The 20,027-nt window shown below is 43.5% G+C and overlaps 2 protein-coding genes across 2 annotated transcripts; one reads left to right on the top strand and one right to left on the bottom strand.

Moving 5' to 3' along the window:
* The first annotated feature begins 3,438 nt into the window (after positions 1 to 3,438).
* rpl5a (ribosomal protein L5a) lies at positions 3,439 to 8,261 on the top strand. Its single transcript, XM_083659106.1, has 8 exons — positions 3,439 to 3,520; positions 4,225 to 4,294; positions 4,422 to 4,537; positions 4,644 to 4,778; positions 6,068 to 6,270; positions 7,075 to 7,252; positions 7,629 to 7,717; positions 8,068 to 8,261. The coding sequence occupies exons 1-8, from the start codon at positions 3,518 to 3,520 to the stop codon at positions 8,168 to 8,170; spliced, it is 897 nt and encodes a 298-aa protein (XP_083515232.1). The 5' UTR covers positions 3,439 to 3,517; the 3' UTR covers positions 8,171 to 8,261.
* A 1,797-nt stretch (positions 8,262 to 10,058) lies between these two features.
* On the bottom strand, positions 10,059 to 19,715 carry dipk1aa (divergent protein kinase domain 1Aa). Its single transcript, XM_083659799.1, has 6 exons — positions 19,588 to 19,715; positions 12,433 to 12,567; positions 11,925 to 12,032; positions 11,654 to 11,830; positions 11,185 to 11,316; positions 10,059 to 10,981 (listed from the first exon to the last, which is right to left on the bottom strand). The coding sequence occupies exons 1-6, from the start codon at positions 19,639 to 19,641 to the stop codon at positions 10,301 to 10,303; spliced, it is 1,287 nt and encodes a 428-aa protein (XP_083515925.1). The 5' UTR covers positions 19,642 to 19,715; the 3' UTR covers positions 10,059 to 10,300.
* Positions 19,716 to 20,027: the final 312 nt, after the last annotated feature.

The raw sequence follows: 20,027 nt of genomic DNA, 5'->3' as shown, positions 1-20,027 counted from the left end.
AAAACAAGACATTTGAGGACATCATCTTGGGCTTTGGGAAACAATGAATTTGTGATTTTTCACCATTTTCTGACATGTTATAGACCAAACAGCTAATGGTTAATCAAGAAAATATAGTTGCAGCCCTACAAAATGACCATCCATAGACAAAATCCCCACCTGCTCACACACAGACACACAGACACACACACACACACACACACACACACACACACACACACACACACACACACACACACACACACACACACACACACACACACACACACACACACACACACACACACACACACACACCTACACCTTGAGCCCTTGAGGGATGACTGGACGGTTGCTTTTTGTCTGTTGTGAAATCAGTTCTGCAGAAAGCTGTACACACGAGTGACCAGACTGTCTTATCTAACATGAAGAACATCTGCGCTGAGAGTGACGGAGAAGGATATTATCTGTCTTGCTTGAACAGAAAAGCAGAAGATCCTGGTTCCTTGTTTTAGTATTTTCTGATCCATTCAACAGATAGACCTTCGCTAAACTGTAGCCCATCATTTCGTGAAGTGACCGTTGACTTTAAAAAAAACTATGTTCAGTTGATTGCCAGGAGGACCAATTCTCTGAATTTGGAATAGTGGTTCTCAACCTGTGGTATGGGTACTACTACTACTACAGTAGTTCTACTGGTGGTAAACGGGGCTGCCTCCCTCTCATACTTTCATTATGATGGTGAACCCTGAGGTGGTACTTTGTGTAAAAAGGTTGAGAACCACTGGCTTAGATCACAACTCCCACCCAATCAAAATCCATATGCATCTCCAATACATAACACACCCAAACAAAATGTTGGACTACATTCCTGTCCTCCATCATATATTTCTAGGAGGATGTGATAACACCTTCTTGGTAAATGCATGTATGTCAAGATCTAATCCCATCGAGTGAAAGTGGTATCAGTAGCTTTCGAATAGGCCTACTGAACTTTACTGCACAATTTAGACTACACCAGTGATCCTCAACCTTTTTCATATCAAGGATCCCTAATTTAGTCCACATTAGAGCCATGGACCTTAATTTGATGAGATTTTATCTTTTGAACCCAAATCTGAGAATTTTTGTAAATGTCCAATATGATTTTGTCCAGAATTCCATGCCGATATTATAGGTAGAGAGATAACCGTGAGACTATGATCAGAATAGTAACTACTCTCTTGGAACCCCCTCAAGGCCCCCTGGTGGGCCACATACCCCATGTTGAGAACCACCGGACTAGACCATTAGTTTGGGGCCACTGCACAAATGTAATTGAGATAATACATCTCGATTAGATCAGCCATCTTATGTGTGCTTTGATTTATGACCTTCTGCTGTCAAGTGTTGGTTTAAGGGGAATTCTCTGATGTATAATTCCTTCAGGCTGATGTTGGCCTGAGTTCTGATGTCAGTGTGGTTATTATCAGTGCACTCCTGTGTCTGAAAACACTGTCTGTAGACACGCGTCTCCCTGACCTCTGAGGCTCGTAGCCCCTTTCCAGTGACTCTGTTTGAGTGAAGTTGATTGAGAGTGTTTCAAGGGGCGGGTCCTCAGCACTAGTCTGATGTAGGAAGAAGGGGTGTTGCTCTTACTAACTGCGGCTGCTGCTGTCATCTTACCCTGTAAATTCATTACGCATATTGACATAATCATGGTCATTTTCTTAGTTACATGACCAAAAGTGGAAATTATGATTGGTCTTGTGATCTTTCACATGTTGTAAATTCTTATCTTTATCTAGGCTTTATCTAGGTTTCTATGATTCTATGATCTAAGATTGTGTGCTAACAATTTTAGGTAAAACAACTAAAAATAATTCTTAGTTTTTACTCCTTTTCACATTATTTCTGATGTTGAGCATATTTTGTCTAACCTGTCAACTTTACACCATGAGAAAAAAGTCAGTGGAAGTAAATTAAATGGAAGTAAATTCTTTATTGTGGCATCTTTAGATTATTTTATTAACAGGCAGCCATCAGATTAATCAAATGAATGAAAACTTTATGTTCTAGATCAGTTATATTCCTCATTAGTGTCTGAAACAATTATAAAGGATCAGCTGAAGAGTGTCCTTAAAAAAAACACCTTTTACAACATATACTGGTACTCAATTTAACTCTTGGGGGCCCCCTGTGGCTGAAAATGGAGGCCAGCTCTGTTGCCAACTGTTCTTTACCAGCCCTGTTATTTTCTAAGCTAGAGAAGCCTAGGACTTTACAAAATTCAAGTTTTGTCTCAATTTCTAGAATTTCTGGACAGCTGATTTCTCTATGCTACACTTTTATTTCCCTATTGCCACTGTCTGTATTGTATAAACAATCATATGAAAACTGAGAGAAAATGTATTATTGTTGCCTTCAAGAATAACAGGAGGATTTTTCTGGGTCCATACACCAATAAGACCGGAAAATAATATGGAAGAGAGACTCTATTAGCTGGATAATGGAAACGGTGCACGGTGCATCGTGATCAGATCTTCCTGACAACATCTGGAGATAGTCTGGCTCACATTTTGCTCAGACCTCAGACCTGTATCCAGATAACGTATCCGGATACAGGTCGCATTTAAAAACCAGGTGTACATAGGTTGTTAGAGATAATAAAGAAGACTGACGAAAGCTCTTACTATCTATAATTTCCTGTGAATGAGGTTACTGTATGTATTCATAGTACTTCCATGATGTCACATTAATTTACAATATGGTGCTTTGCCATTGCTCATTGGCTGTGGCTGTCATTTGAAAAAGAATGTATTACAATCACCTGTTATTTCCCTACCAAGATGGCAGTGCTGTGTCAGAGTACAGAGCATGGATGTATTAAAAGAGGTACATAGGGGTCTCCACTCTCCAGTCTAATGTGTGTCAGTTTTGGGGGTTCTTGGTTCTTCTATGTAGGGTAACCTCGCGTCACCACGCTCTTCTCGGCGAGAAAGAGCCTGGCTCCCGCCCACAATTGATTTTGTCACCCTACTGGTTCCCGCCTAGAGCCCGCCCTAGACCGGATGGCAGCGTTTCTAGCTCGTCAACTTTCACGTTAACTTGACAATTTGACCCAAGTATCAGAATCCTCTTTCACCGTTTTGACCGGTGTGTCAGGCGGTGGTGGCGGAGATGCCATATTGCATAAACGTTTTGTTTTATGTAACGCTAGCTTTGTTTTGATCAGACTCTAGTTTAGGTAACATCACCGCGTCAAGCTAACGGCAACAAAGACGTTGTTAGGCGCATTGCCATCCGGTGTTAATTCTGGGTCCGGGGTTTACGCCCCCATGACAAAAAGCGGGGTGGAAGGTGCCCAGACTAATGTAGGGAACCCCATGCTCCAAGTCGTTGCTGCCCCCTGTCGGTGCTGGCTGTGTCCTCCGGCGCGACAGGGGGCGCTGTTAGCTTCAGCCTGGACAGCCTGGTGAAGCCGGCCAGAAATTGCACAGTCAGGCTTCCGCATAGATAGTTTCTACAGCGGGAGGGAGAAGAGGAGAATCCCTACAAAATGGTGAGTTATTTCTCTCAATATACTACCAATATAAACGCAATATGCGTGAACTTATGTGTGTTGAATGTACAAGAGTGTTTACAGAGGTTTAAGTGTCAGATGATGTTTGATATTTTGCGGCTGTTTTTGCCGGGCCCGCTGAGCAGCTTAGCTCCAGCGTGGCGCTATGGCTGACGAAACCACACCGACCTGACCCACTGCACTGACATTGGTTTACACAGATCATGATGCAATAAAACGCAATATATTTTATACTGGGCTTTGCTGACTAATACAGATTTATTTGCCACTGTCAACAACCTCGAGCGAACAGAAAACGCTGTCATGGAATGTAATGTTGGTCGTCTGCATTCTGCAAAAACATCTTCTAACTGGTTACATGCTGCCACTCCGACGTGCTGCCACTCCGACGTTCTGCCACTCCGAAATATCGGCACTCAGAAAGGGGGTCTATATTCCCCGTTTTTCACTAACCTCTCCCAGCCCCCACGCCAAACCTAACCTCCCCCCATGCCTAAACCTAACCTCCCCCAGACCCTAACCCAAAACCTAACCTCTCCCACCCCCACGCCTAAACCTAAGGTCGGCATTGCGGCTTCTAAGGTGAACGACCGCCAGTCCGAATAATGGAAGTTAACGTTCGGAGTGGCAGCATGTCGGAAAGGCAGAGGAACCCCCTTCTAACTTTGTCCTGTTGTCCACAGGGTTTCGTCAAAGTGGTGAAGAGCAAGGCCTACTTCAAGAGGTACCAGGTCAAATTCAGGAGGAGGAGAGGTAAAGCATCAATTAGCTTTGATACCAACCATACTGCATGGTGTTCGGCTCGACTTCTTTTGACAGTGCTTTGAAATCACAGGCCTTGAGTATGATCTCAAGATATCATGTGTTGTTGCTTTGACAGAGGGGAAAACTGACTTCTTTGCCCGCAAGCGCCTGGTCATCCAAGACAAGAACAAGTACAACACGCCTAAGTACCGGATGATCGTCCGCTTCTCCAACAGGGACATCTGCTGCCAGGTCAGTGACGGGCCGGGCCGACTGAGTCTGACATTCACGTTTTCACATGAAAACTTTTGAAAAAGTTCTGACTTGACCCTGGTCCCCCTCTGCTTGTCTTTTCCAGATTGCCTATGCAAAGATCGAGGGAGACCAGATAGTGTGTGCTGCCTACTCCCACGAGCTGCCCAAATATGGGATCACTGTCGGCCTGACAAACTATGCTGCATCCTACTGCACTGGGTTGCTGCTGGCTCGCAGGGTAAGAGAACACACACACACACACACACACACACACACACACACACACACACACACACACACACACCAGGGAAAGTTGTAGATGTCAGCACTTGTGTGCCTTTGACACACCAGCTACCACATGCCCATCAGTGATTTTCCGGCTGACGAGGCATGGCACATGTTGGTTTTGAGCGCTTTGTGTATTACATCACTGTATATTAACTAGTATGTGCAAAGGTTATATGCGTCTACGTATGATGCGTAATGCTGGAACTGCACAAACATCGTCCTCCCCCTTTTAAATAAAGAGGCATTTTTACCCAGTTTACCTTAGCAGCCATTGGCGCCACACGCTGCAACGCACGTGAGCTAACTTCCCAATTGGACCAAATGGAAGACATGTTTGAGTTTATGATGTCACTTATGAGTGATCGCTCACTAACTGGTTTCCTAGCCTGTCCAGTTTGTAGTTGCTGGTTTCTGCTTCTTGATGATGATAACAAGCATGCTGAGCAAAATGTAGTTGGTCCTTCATTTGCATTGGCTGATGTTCACTGTCCTTTCAAGACGGGGCTGAGAGAAGCGAGACCAAAGCAGACATCTAATGTGATGACTTAGCTGCTTTTATATAGTGGACATGTGTTTGATACACCACTTTTAACTAGTATGTGCAAAGGTTATATGCGTCTACGTATGATGCGTAATGCTGGAACTGCACAAACATCGTCCTCCCCCTTTTAAATAAAGAGGCATTTTGCACCCAGTTTACCTTTGCTCCGCCTACTGTGTGATTTTGAGAAGTGCAAGACAGTGGGCGTGGAGGGGGTGGGGGCGTGTTCTGCTGGGTTGGTGAGAAGATGAATGGGGGTGGAGTCTCACATTTACCTTTATACTGTTTTTTTCCCCTACCAAATGAGACAAATGTTAGTGCTCAAATGTTGACAATATGACCGGCCTTATTATATTTCACAACTAATAGCAGTTAGTTTACAAGTCAGTGTTTCAGTGTGTGGACTTTCTGTCCAAGTTAATCCACCAATTAGGGCTGCACAATATTGCCAAATAATTATATTGCCATTATTCTGCTGAATATCGTAACTAAGTGTAATATAGTTTGCAATACACTACACTGACTTGTGAATATCATCTTTTACATATAAGAAAGATGTACTTCAATACCCACCCCCCATTTTGAGACATGCCAGTCAGATAAAATAAATGCAGCAGTTTGGAAATTGATGTATATAATGTCTATTGTCTTTCTTTTTTAACAGCTTTCCTCTAACCCCTCTCCTCCTCTTCTCTTAGCTGCTGAATAAGTTTGGCCTGGACCAGGTGTACGAGGGCCAGGTGGAGGTGACGGGCGACGAGTTCAACGTGGAGAGTGTGGACGGCCAGCCGGGGGCCTTCACCTGCTACCTGGACGCCGGCCTGGCCAGGACCAGCACAGGGAACAAAGTGTTCGGAGCGCTGAAGGGGGCGGTCGACGGAGGGCTGGCCATTCCTCACAGGTCCGTAAGAACCCAAGCGCGTAGGACTCTCTCAAGTCACAATCGCTACGTGATTGTGGAATTAGCAGCCATTGGCGCCACACGCTGCAACGCACGTGAGCTAACTTCCCAAATGGACCAAATGGAAGACATGTTTGAGTTTATGATGTCACTTATGAGTCATCGGTCACTAACTGGTTTCCTAGCCTGTCCAGTTTGTAGTCGCTGGTTTCTGCTTCTTGATGATGATAACAAAATGCTGAGCAAAATGTAGTTGGTCCTTCATTTGCATTGGCTGATGTTCACTGTCCTTTCAAGACGGGGCTGAGAGAAGCGAGACCAAAGCAGACATCTAATGTGATGACTTAGCTGCTTTTATATAGTGGACATCGTGTTTGATACACCACTTCATTCAAATTTATTCCCCAGACATAGACTTATATTTGACAGACCACCAACATTTCAGGGCATGCCACAATTTGAAACAATGACATATTAATAGTGCTTCCTGCATTGCACACATCATGCATTTTTGACCCGCCCCATCCTTCCACCACGAGAAACATTTTATATTTACATTTTAGGTATTCAGTTGACATTCCTATCCAGATTGACAACAATAGAATAAGCACAATTCACTGAGCACCAAAATTACAAGCAGTTAGTAGTGAGGAAAGAAAAGATCAGGGCCTTGGTTGTCTGGTGTGAAGTGTTTGGAAAAGGAATAAGAGCTACGAAGAAAGCCTGCTAACCCGTGAAGCTTTTGCAAATGCCAAATCTCAGTCGGTTATCAAAAACTAATATCTCTGCTCGTCCTCTCTCCAGTCTAAAACGCTTTCCAGGTTACGACGCCGAGAGTAAAGAGTTCAATGCCGAGTTGCATCGGAAACACATCATGGGCATGAACGTGTCGGACTACATGTCTTACCTCATGGAGGAGGACGAGGAGGCCTACAAGAAACAGTTCTCGCGCTTCATCAAGAACGGAGTCGCGCCAGACGCGGTAAGATGAAGACCTTCACCCACTGAAATACATGTTCTAACAACTTAGTAAAATATCTCTATTGCTGACTGTTAATGAAACTTGAACGTAAGTTATAAAGTGGTCGGTGGATGCATTATGAAATATGTTTTCAGATATTATATGGAAAAATAGAGTTTATAAATGTGCGATTGTGGTTGCTGGTTTCTGCTTCTTGATGATGATACCAAAGACACTGAGCAAAATGCGGTTGGTCCTTCATTTGCATTGGCTGATGTTCACTGTTCTTTCAAGACGGGGCTGAGAGAAGCGAGCCAAGGCGAGTCGCAGCCGGGCAGAGGAACGTCCAGAGGAACGTCCAGAGTTGAATAACCACTCTTCTCTTTCTGCATTTCAGGTAGAAGAGATGTACAAAAAAGCGCACGCCGGCATCAGAGCAAATCCCGTACACGAAAAGAAACCGAAAAAAGACGTCAAGAAAAAGAGGTGGGTTACTCTGTTTTTGTATCCTAGATACCCGTTTATTAATTTCTTTAAAATCCTGTAAAAGACAAGGAGATGTTGGAACACATCAAAAAATTGCCCGGTGCATTTTTCTTTTGGAAGTTGTTTACACGTGACTCTTAAATGTCAACTGATACTAGAGTCGGGCATCACATCATTGATACCCGGGGGGGGTTGAATAAACTGCCCTTCCTTATTCTCAGCCAAGTCCATGTTAAAGCAATGAATAGCTCTGCTGGGATGATCCCCGTGTCGAGACGAGCGGATAAACATTTCCCTGCTCTGGTGCGCTGAATGTTAAATGGAGTCGTTGTTCTCCCTCTTTCCGGCAGGTGGAATCGCGCCAAGTTATCTCTGGCACAGAGGAAGGACCGCGTCGCCCAGAAGAAGGCCAGCTACTTACGAGCGCAAGAACAAGAGGAAGGGGACGGTTAGCGGCTCGGGCCGGCTCTGCCGTCAGCGCGGCATTCGGCTCCAAAGACACAACGCACCACATCATACGAATAAATTTATTTCAAATGCACGTTTTTTTGTCTGTCTCAGTCACTGGTTAGTTGAATGGCTTGGATGTGTTTTGAGTGGTATAAACTACCAATCAAAAGTTTGGACACATCTGATTGACTGCACTATGTTTTTCGTTCTCTAGCTGTTGATCTGAAGGCTAATCTTTGAAATTTGTTTCTTCGACAAATAATTTCTAAAATGTGAAGTTGATGCTTACAGTATGTGTGAATTTCATTCCAAAGCCTTTTCCTTTCCATCAAGGCAAATTGGCAGCTACTTGAAAAAATCTAGAATGTTTTTTATCTAGTCTTTTTTTGTTCACTACACAATTCTTTTTCTTATTTCATGTCTTTACTATTCTAAAATGTGGGAACTGGGGAAAAATAAACATGGTAGTATGTACTGCTGGGATGTAAACTAGTCACCTATTTTCTCCCAAAATAGGACACTTAAGTGTATGATTTCAGAGTGGGTTTAGTATATCTGCCCTGGTATGTCACCTTTTTCACTATCCATGAGTTTGCATCCCTGTACTGTATACACTATACAGTATGTATGCATTCTTACATAAGGTATGAGCACAAGACAATGAATGGGACAAATGACAGTGAAGTGGTATGTGGTTTTATTGTGCAAAAATCATGCTGGTTTCAACTTCAAAAAGTAAACAATTTTACAATGTAAATTCAACAGCAGCATTGACCATAAGCCTGTTCGGTTTTGTGGAACTGACATGTCTTACCGGTCATGTCTGTTTTCAAACACATTCTTCCTCTTAAGTGGTTAAACAAGTCCATATCAATATGCATAGGGTTAGGGTTATCTGGATTGGTCAATGCAATCACAGTAATGTCATATCAGCGATTCCTTGAAGTCGTGGACATTTCTTTTTACAGCATTCAAATATGGCCTTGGAAGATTTGATGAGGACAAACTAGACCTTCACCAGTGGTAAACATTCATAAATATGTTTTCAGCATGATCTCTTGTTTATGGCACCATGAGGGGAAAACCAAGTAAAATGTGACACATTACAAATGTTTGTAGTGACAAATATAGGTAGATATTCACAAACCAAATATAATTTATATATGGTTTCAGATTTCTCAGTGTCGCTGATGCAGCTTCGTCTGTGTCACCAGGGTTACACCATAGTCAAGTACACTGACCTACGACATGATCCCTATGGAATACTGAATATAAATATCACATTGTCCGTTTTGAAGCCTCACATTGTCGTACTTCAACAGTGCAATTCAATTATACTTCAAACTGGTGGTACAAGTACAATCACTTTTAATTTGACATCCTTATGTTCCCATCCCAAATGGAATAAACTCTTCGATGAGCCACGTCGGCCCATAAATAACAGCATGATTTTGTGTCAAAAATAATGATTTTGTATCTCAGCTTTTGAGACTAACAGTAAAATCTCAGGTATGTCTGTTTCCAGCATTCTCACTTAAGCGCTTCAATGTGGTGAAAAATACAATATATTATGATTGTATAGTTTTAAGTGTCACTGTAAGTGTAACCGATTGCAATGTGCAATCATTCAGTTCATTTTAGTCTTAAACTATTTTAAGTACAAGGACATAAAGTATGTACTAAGCCCAAAGTCAGTGGTTCTCAAAGTGGGTTCCTTGAGGGGGTTCCCCAGCAAAAAGGCAAATAGTTTATTTTCATTATAATTCCATCATAAGTAACACAATGACAATGTATGACTATTTTGGTCATAGGTTTCATACACTTTCTGTAAGAAAACATGTAAAAGCAATCATATAGGGGGAACCCTGGGACAAAATCTTATGGGAGTGGGGGTCCATGGTCTAATTTGTAACAGTTTAGGGGTCCTTGATGTAAAAAAAAAGTTTGAGAACCACTGCCTACGTCTAAGCTATTGTGAGGAATGCCTAAATGAGAATTGGGATAGAGGAGGTAGAGTCTCCATCCGTCTGTGTTAGAGTTGATTTGCTACTCCTATTGTATCACAGCATCTTTACAATTCATTCCCCTCTTAGATAGCGGACTAGAGCGTGAACATCTACAACCTCCCTCTCTTCATGAGTCCTTGGTGTGTGAGATCTGTCTCCACAGCAGAGCCTTGAGGTTGTTGAGGATGAGCGAGTGCTCCATATTCATCTGTCCAGCGTTTCCCCTGAGGGCCATGCAGGCGTACAGCTGCCTCTCCAGCTCCTCGCTCAAGCCTGACGGCGCCCCGCGCAGCAGATAGTCTTTCAGCGTGCCGCACGCCTTCGCCAAGTTCGGCTGGATCGGGTCCTCCCGGCAGCGTTTCTCTGTCGTGTCGCAGGACGCCTGGCAGTCCACCCCGTACACGCAGTCGGCGTCCGTCTCGCACCTCAGCGCCCGCATGGTGCGCCGGAACTCGTCCTCGGGAACGACCGCTCGCGTGTCCATGAGCCGCAGCTCGTGGCGGTCGGTGTAGCCGAAGTGGGCCGCGGCGAGGTCGCAGATGAGGAAGCTGCCGTAGGTCCCGTGGAAGATGTCCTCCACCAGCTCCAGCAGACCCATGGAGATCTTGGCTTTGCGAGGCCAGGAGGGAGTGAACCACTGGTCGATGCTGCGCTGCATTCCGCTGGGCACCCAGGACACCAGCGGCCAGGGTAAGGACAAACCGTACAGCGGCCCGTAGGGAACGCGCTCCGTCATGTACAGGTCCCCACAGTAGCCCAGGAGGCGAGGAGTGTGTCCGCGGTCCTGGAGCAGCAGGCCCAGCAACACCTCGGGTAAAGAACAGAGTCAAGAGATCTGAAAATGTGACTGACCACAGACCTAGAACCAGCCCAGGTCTGACACCAGTTTCCTCTTTGCAGCTGTGCTTTCCTCTGGTGAGCGATAAGAGATCATGGTCAAGTTTATGTATTTGCAAAAATTGTGTGTGTGGGGGGAGCCGCTCAGAATAGCTATTTCATATTTTAATATACCTCATCCATCTGGAGGAGAGCCCAGGTAGAGCGGGCCTCCGGCAGAGACACCCGTCCGTCCTTGTTGCCATCAGCGACAGAGAGGATCTGGCTCACCAGGCTGGCGAGGTTAGCCTGCTCTCCCAGCTTGGACTAAAGATTGGATGGATAAAGGAAGAAATACAGAGGGATTAGAATCAGGATTCGGAAGAAGGAAAATGTATGTAGTTTCTTAACTTTCCTGCTGCTGTTGTAAGCGAAGGTTTTAAAATGTCACCTTGACTGTCAACAGTGTCTTCCGACAGAATACAACTGACCAGAGGGTTATTTTAGACTTTAGTACATTATAGAAAAACCCTCCACAGCACCGTGTCTGCTCCTTAAATTTATTTTACAGACCAAATCATTCTCTTACAGATTCTCTCAAATATTTGGTTATATGTACGTAAACCTTTTTGACAAAAGCAGCCCTTTGGCCACTGTCCCATACCTTGAGGTGATCGAGGACCATCTGTCTGAACTTCTCCACTGAGGTGCCTCTGGTGGGCTTGTCGAAGACCACGGCCTCTCTCCGCGGCTCCGGCTCCTCGCCCAGCTCATAGTGCAGCACCTCCCCCAGCTTACAGCGGATCAGCCCATCGTGGTCCCCCCAGCTCCCTGTGTACACCTGGGAAACAGCCCAATGACAACATTGCCTTTGTTCTTGTACATAAAGGCCCTGTTCATGTTTTAGTTTGACAATATGTGAAATTGTCTCCTACCTGGTTGTTCGGTAATGTCGATAGACACCTGCCCATATACAGAGTCTCTTTATCACACAGGCTACTGCAGGCAGAGCCATCGATGATTCCCTTCCTGTAGTTATCACACTGAGAGTGGAAGAGCGAGTGCAGCATCTGTTAGCATCTGATTAATTTCATTCATCCAGTAGGCTAAGCAACATTGGGGAACTGCTCTTCGTTTCAGACCCTTACACAGTGTCATACTACAAATACAACACAAGGGGGGAGTATTTGCTCAAGTACATTTTGGTTGCAATACTGAGAGCCCACTACAGCCTGAACTCTGCTCAAGTTTATTTGTCCAAGCCAAGGGTAAGCTTGTTATGCAAGTCAGCATCCACGCTGAATTCCTGAGGTTGACATGATATTGTGATGCGCTCTAGCTGTTGGACATACACAGATGGGTCGTGGTAGAAAACCACAACCAAATCACTGAACAATATAACGGAAACGGAGAGAGATGATGAACAGGCGATCAATCACTCACAATGGCGTTCTTGCACTCGTGTCCCCTGCACAGCTCTGTGTAGGTGGAGTACTGCACATACAGCACCCAGCTCCCCACCAGCACCGTCAGCCACGTCAGGAACAGGTACTTCACCCGCACAAAGGAGATCCGAGCCTGTGAAGGGCGAGCAGGAAAACGAACAACACACACAAAGATGAAAATCTAAATAATGCATCTTCTGAAAGACTGGGAATCCAACGACGAGCCGGTGCAAACAGACACTGATGACAGAATCCTGCCATCGCCTTCAAGTGAAGCTGACAGAGAAAAGAGTCGAAATGTTTTAACTATCATTCGGCCTGCTGTGTGTGCACGATTTCACATTTCATCTTTGCAATCTCATGTTGTTTTAAGATTATTTTTCTCTGCATCCACTTTCAGATACACTCCTCCCAGGATGTTGATCCATGCACAAATTTGCGCTTCCTCATCAACCCTGATCACATAATAGGTTACTATGGTGACAACATGGAGGGTGTCCCATAACAAGGCATTGACTGGCTGACCAGTCACTGTCCACAACACAATAGCTCATTGAGCCGGGAGCTCTCGGCATCGAGGTAACGCACAAGTTCCAGTCCTTCCGACGTGATGCGCCACTCGAGCTATAACCCGTAGAAATAAATTAAATTACAGCCTATGTCACAGGATTAACACATCACATGTCTCGCAATGCTCCCTTGCTCTCACTGCATGTGAGGTCCTCCTGGTGTCCCTGTGTGGTGTGTGCAAATATGTTATTATTTATTTTCACAGCTATAAAACAGGAGTGACGTGATAATAAAAAAACGCATGAAATAGGATTAAAACAAAATCCAAGGGCTCTGAGAAACATATCTCACCAACTGAACCAAATAACCGTAAGCAAAAAGATGAAGATGACGGGCAAAGAGTGAGAAACAATTGGATTATAGAATCTAAAGGACAACATGATGGAAAACAGCAGAACAAGACAGGCTAAATAGCTTCTATATGAAATACAATACATAAAGATAATTGGCACAATGGAGCAGCAGATTAGGTTATTGGGAGGTGTGAATATGTTTGAGCATGTTTGTAGTATTAATTAATATATATATATTAGGGATGTCAATTTTCGGTTAATTTCACTTTCGATTAACCGACGCTAATAATCGATTAACCTATCGGTTAATTCATAATTTTTTAATATAAAAAAAAAAAAAAAAAAAAAAAGTTTTTTTTTTTTTTTTTTTGTCTATTTACTCAATGAACTCATGCCCAAACAAGGCGTGTCTATTTAGATGCTGAAATGTTAATGCTTTTTGTGTTAGAATTTCTAACACAAAAAGCATTAACAAGCATTAACAAAAAGCATCAACATTTCAACACAAATTCTTTTTGTGTTAGAATTTCTAACACAAAAAGCATTAACATTTCAGCATCTAAATAGACACGCCTTGTTTGGGCATGAGCTCATTGAGTAAATAGACAAAAAAAAAAAAAAAAAAATTTTTTTTTAATATTAACTGATAGACCGACAGCAATAACCGAACAACGACGTTAGCGACGGTTAATCGATTAACGGTTAACCGTTGACATCCCTAATATATATATATATATATATATATATATATAATGTTATAATGTGTCCAAAGAGAGACAGACAGATGGAAATTGTCAAAGAACTTGTGTTGAGTTACTGAGCTAAAACTTGCGACTGTACTGTATGTAAGCTGTTATGTCCCTGACTGCACTACATGTCACCAAAACAAAGTTGCAGTTATAAACAGCTTATGTGCTGTAGGCCACATTCTGTGTTTGTAATGGCTGCTGCTGCTGCCAGCTCTCACTCAAATATGAGCACGGTGAGAGAGGGAGGGACAGTCCCCGTCGTCAGAAGAAGCCTTGGTATTACTTTACTCTGTAATCAGGTCTGCTTAGGACCCTTCTGTTTTGGGTCCACACACAACAGCTCATTCACATTTAGATACACACAGTTATTATCAAATGTATTAATTATGATCATATGGTTTGACTCACAAATACATTGTTGAGGAATATGGCTTTTGAGCATAAGATGGCCCTATTGAAGACACAGGCCCTTTCTTTTCTTTCTGGGAGTTTGTTGACACAAATGATGTAATGCACTGCACTCCCACTGTGAACTCCTGACTGACTTGAAGGAAAAGCGGGGAGGTGATGGAAAACCAGCATTTAGTAGCAAAATCAGTAGTATATGAGAAAACTGTCGACAGTTTATTTAGTTTGACAGTTATTGAGGATTGATTTGAGTTCAGGTGTGGACCAGTGATGTAATTTGTGCATGAATGACATCACTGGTCCACCCCTGAACTCAAATCAACTCGCAATAACTGTCAAACTAAATGAATGACTGCAAAACTGTTGACAGTTTTCTGATATACGACTGATTTTGTAATGATACAAAGTTGGCTGAAAATTGGCGGGGTGTTCCTTTAAGTGCTGGAGAGACGCCCCTCTGCAGAGCTGCTGGTGTCCCGGGACACATGGACAAAGAGATAGTGGGCCTTAACTGGAGGCATCAGGTGTACAACAACTGCACACTGCTATCAGATTGGACCCCTTTAACAGCTATACATGTATGTATGTACAGTTTGTATGTATGTATGTATGTATGTGTTATAGAATGGAATTTACCACTCCTCATCCGCAATATAATATATATAACAGCTATATAAACCAAATGAATCGAAACCAGGAGTCCAGAAAGATGTCTTATAAAAGTATTATTTAAAGCCATAACATTCTCCTATAAACTGCATTATAGAAGGACTGAATCTCAATGTACCATCCGATCAATGTACAGAGTCCAAATATTCAGTGATGACTGACAGTTTAACATACGCTTTATACTCAGGGAGGCTGAGGAAAAGAGGGGGGGAGAGGAATGGGATAAATGTGTGTGCGTCGTGCAGTCTGACCGAGAGACTGTTATCAATTGCTATAGGACACGATGCACTGCCCAAGGTCTCAGCAAAACAGAGAAGTCCTCTGCCACTGGGGTGAATCTATATGTGTGAGATGTCATGTCATGGTAACTCATAGCATTAATTATGCGTATGCAATTATTAGGCAATTATTAGCTTATTGGTTAGGAAATGCCAATGGAACTTATATTTTCTACAACAGTATGTATATTTCATTTTCAAATTTGTATTAGGATTAACCCCTTGAGATGTATATCATCTCATTTTCGAGGGTGTGTGTGTGTATGTATGTGTGTATGTATGTGTGTATGTATGTGTGTATGTATGTGTGTATGTATGTATGTATGTATGTATGTATGTATGTATGTATGTATGTATGTATGTATGTATGTATGTATCTATGTATGTACATGTATGTTTGTATGTATGTGTGTGTATGTATATGTATGTATGTATGAGTATTGTATGTATGCATGTACGCACAGTAGGCCTATGTGCTTTAAATAGAACCAGTGTGTCTGGTATGTGCTTAAACAGACACAGTGTGGCGAGAAAAAAAGACACACATGATGGGTGAGTGACTCCAAGTCATGTGTGTACTGTAGTGTACACACTGCACGATGTATGTAGCTCATGTTGGGGGAAGGAATGCACTCTGTAGGCGTACCTCTGGAACAACCTGTGTTTGCCGAGTAGTGGGTCTCACGAGTAATGTGATTCACTCCTCTGAAAACTATGTTGCTAGTGTGTCAACGTGTCTTTGTATGTGCACATCAGTGTTCTAGTCAAGTCACTATATCTCAAGTCCAAGTCCAGTCTCGAGTCCCCAGTGTTCGAGTCCAAGTCCCCATGACCTGAGTCCGAGTCCAGGGTTACTGAACATGAGCGTGAATCCGCATGCAAGTGGAGCACACGCCCTTGCACGAAATTGAATTATTTCGGCTGTAGCTCAGGAGGTAGAGCGGGTCGTCCACTAATCGCTTTGTTTGGATAAAAGAGGTCGGTGGTTCGATTCCCGGCTCCTCCAGTCTGCATGTCGAAGTGTCACACTGAACCCCAAATTGCTCCTGTTGGTGTGCCAGCAGCACCCTGCGTGGCAGCTGGCCGCCATCGGTGTGTGAATGGGTGAATGTAACTACTGATTGTAAAGCGCTTTGGATAAAAGCGCTATATAAATGCAGGCCATTTACCATTTACATGAATCATGTCACAATATTAATATAGTATCGATAGCTGACTTATGCCAAATTATTAGGGCCTATTACAAAAAAACAACTTCTGAGTTTGAATGCATGAATGTTCGAGTCCAAGACCGAGTCATCAGGGCTCAAGTCCAAGTGCAGTCACGAGTCGTGAAAATGTGTCCACGTCCAGGACTCCGAGTCCCACTCGAGTCGACTACAACATTGTTGCACATACATTAAAGTCCCATTTGAAGAGTTGAAGCCATTGAAGAGTTTATTCCCTCGGTTACTCCCTATGACATTTGACCATTTCTCTTGACTCGCTTTAAGCTGATGGAGTGTCTGTCTTAGCTAAACAGAGACTCTTTAAAATGCTCTGCAATATGTGTGGCCCACAAAACAGCTGAAACTGCAGATAAGAACTGAAATGATCATATAAAAAAAAAGGAGATCCTACACTGGTTGCTCAAAGCAGGAAAGAGAAAGGCAGAAGTTCACGGAAGTTGAAACTAGAAACATGACTGGGCCTAAAAAAAGATTAAATGATTCTGTGGGAGGCAGTTTTTCAACCAGAGGGGTCTGGTGAAGCCTTCATGCACCAGCTTCATGTGTTGATTTGGACCTCGAAGCAAACCAGACACCACCCTGCCACTGCCAACACAGTTTAGTATGTCTCTGAAAACCACCTGGCCCAGACGAACAGAACCACGTGGCCCACTAATAACACAAAGCCTTGCTGTTAGCTTTGCTACCAGAAAAGAGTCTCAATTATTTTGGTGGGTTGAATGTAAAAGCACCAACTGATTTGGTTGTAAGCTCAGCTCAGCAGTCTAAGTTAAGCACTAAATAGTTTACATATCATTTAAACTCCTATTACATTTTGCATCCTCTTTGATTATGCATTTATCTCTTGCTAATGTAAACAGAAGCAGGCTCACCTTCCTCTGTGTAGACTGTAGAGAGAACCTCAGTAGGAAACATGACCTTGGTAAGAGCTGTTAATGCAACTTGCTGGCTTGCCTTGCCAAGAAAGAAAACCAATTCTGCACAGAGACGTGTGTGTGTGTGTGTGTGTGTGTGTGTGTGTGTGTGTGTGTGTGTGTGTGTGTGTGTGTGTGTGTGTGTGTGTGTGTGTGTGTGTGTGTGTGTGTGTGTGTGTGTGTGTGTGTGTGTGTGTGTGTGTGTGTGTGTGTGTGTGAGAGAGAGAGAGAGATGTGGGGACAGCTTATAGTCGATGTTAGTTGACATTCAACAAACACCTGTACCTACTACCTAGTGTCATAGTAGGTTCAAGAAATGTCACATTATACTCTATAAATAATCGGTTAAACATTTGTTCAACAGTTGAACTGTTGATCGTCAACTAATAAGCTGTTGAAATGTTACATACAAAAAAACTCTGTAGACTCTCTCTAGGCAGACTATCCAAATAAGAGATTACCCAAATGGCTTATTTCACTCAAATTGTGTTGATTAAACAGTATGATTATTGCACAGGAGTGTCTTGGGCTGGTGACAACAATAAAAGGCCACTCTCTCCATAGTGTGCAGTTTGATCACACAACACAATGCCACAGACGTCGCACGTTTTCAGGGAGTGTGCACTTGGCATGCTGACTGCAGGAATGTCCACCAGAACTGTTGCCCGTGGATTCAAAGTTACTTTCACCAGAAGCCGTCTCCTCTGTGTTAATTCTGCCTTGAAATGTGAGCTTGTGGCTACGACATGGTTATGTGGCTTATGATGGCAGTGACACTTGCGACATCTGCGGCTTTGTGTTGTGTGATCAACCGACACATTTGGCATGTGTCAGTGTCAGTAATATATTTGCAGGTTCTTCAGCGGGTCCCATGTTAGTCCGGCTTTAGTTACATATTCATTTCAATTAATGGCAGGAGAGCAATGTCCATCACTTCAGGTGACAGGTCACAGGGTTGCTCCGGAGATCCTGGTTATCTTGTTAAGTGTTGGCTAACCCAAAGCCCAACGCTCAAAAAGCTGATCTTTGCAACCAGAGGAGCAGGACAAAGTAAAATCAGCAGACTCTCGCACACCGTCTTCAATTAAAACAAATGCAATAAATGACACATTTATCAAACGTATGAATGAAACATTTATTACATGACTCAAGTGAAGACAGTGTGCCAGGAGTGTGTTGATTTTAGGTGTTGGCTAGTCTCGCTTGCCAGACTATCAGGTGTTGGCTAATGCCATGAAGAATTTCAATATTCCCCTCTGCGAGCATATTTCATCTTGTTCTGACCAAGCACACAGCAGCTCAGATTTCAGCACACCTCAGCTAGCCCATGCTCAAAGTTGAGTTCAACCAACCCTATTATCCAACCAAAAGCATTATTCCTGGACCTGTTGGATACGATGCAACTACATAATCAACTGTGGCCTCTACCTGCAACTGCAAGTCTTGGCAGTGTCAGGTAAGGTGTGAGGAAATCAAAACAACACTGAGATGAAGTAGTCCCAGCAGGCATCAGCCTGGAGAGAGTCCTTTGATGATTACCCCCATGTGTCCTCAGAGTCTCCATGACTAGTAATGATTACCCAATTTATGAACTTGTTATCATCACTGCACACGCACGCACATACATACATGCATGCACGCGCACACGCACACGCACAAGCGCACGCACACACACACACACACACACACACACACACACACAGGCGAGTATATTTGTACTGTGGATCAGCAGGCTGTCAACCTAATCTAACAGTCTCATTCTAATCAGCAGTCTCATTCCTCGGGTATCTCGAAACGGCATTTCTTAGTCAACGGACAGAAAGCTCTCATAGCCTGCAATAATATTCAGGCAGTGTGATAAGGAGGAAAAATAATGTTTTGGATTCGGACACACTGCCAGTCTCAGCGGCTTGTCAATCTGAAGTGTGACACCACCACGACCTCATGATCATCATTACCCATGCACAGCGGTCTGTCAGTTTAACCCACAGTCGCCTACATAATTGACGTTAGAAAGGAAAGCAGATAGCGGTAGCATATTACCTGCAAGTAGAATGACTTTTTCATCCAGGCCCGTGGAAACAGACCCTTCGCCATCACCAAAATAGCTCATCTCAATACGTGGACCTGGCTGCGGGAGATCATCCAAAATACATGGGGAGATTCCGAGCTCAGAATAATGCGGCTCCCAGTCGGTCGCCCACCATGCCTCATTTACAAAATCGATACAAAATTAATGCAAAATCTGATTTGAATCCCCGTCCCCCGATAGAGGATTTGTTTGATCGGCGTAGACGACTCTGCTATTGGCACTTTCTCTGCGTTGCCTCTTTGCTCCTGGCTGCAGCTGCTGTGTTCTGATCTCTCAAGCAACATACCTCAAGCTAAGCAGAGGTGCAGGGCGCAGGCGCGATTTTTTCGGCTACCATACATTCACAAAATGGCTTGGGAGGTTTTCAGATAGTCAACCAAAGTGAAGGCAA

This window comes from Poromitra crassiceps, assembly GCF_964638095.1.
Source record: "Poromitra crassiceps genome assembly, chromosome: 23".
Taxonomy (NCBI): domain Eukaryota; kingdom Metazoa; phylum Chordata; class Actinopteri; order Beryciformes; family Melamphaidae; genus Poromitra; species Poromitra crassiceps.
Note: the sequence above shows the minus strand (reverse complement) of the source record. Positions and strands in the feature narration are given on the sequence as shown.

Bases quoted from the DNA above. Each gene is read 5' to 3' on its own strand.
- rpl5a (XM_083659106.1), top strand. The intron at 7,253-7,628 runs GTAAGATGAAGA...TCTGCATTTCAG, and splicing joins ACGGAGTCGCGCCAGACGCG to GTAGAAGAGATGTACAAAAA. The intron at 7,718-8,067 runs GTGGGTTACTCT...TCTTTCCGGCAG, and splicing joins AAAGACGTCAAGAAAAAGAG to GTGGAATCGCGCCAAGTTAT.
- dipk1aa (XM_083659799.1), bottom strand. From the start codon at position 19,641: ATGGCGAAGGGTCTGTTTCCACGGGCCTGGATGAAAAAGTCATTCTAC. The intron at 12,033-12,432 runs GTGAGTGATTGA...TTCCACTCTCAG, and splicing joins ACGAGTGCAAGAACGCCATT to TGTGATAACTACAGGAAGGG. The intron at 11,317-11,653 runs GTATGGGACAGT...TCCAATCTTTAG, and splicing joins TGGTCCTCGATCACCTCAAG to TCCAAGCTGGGAGAGCAGGC.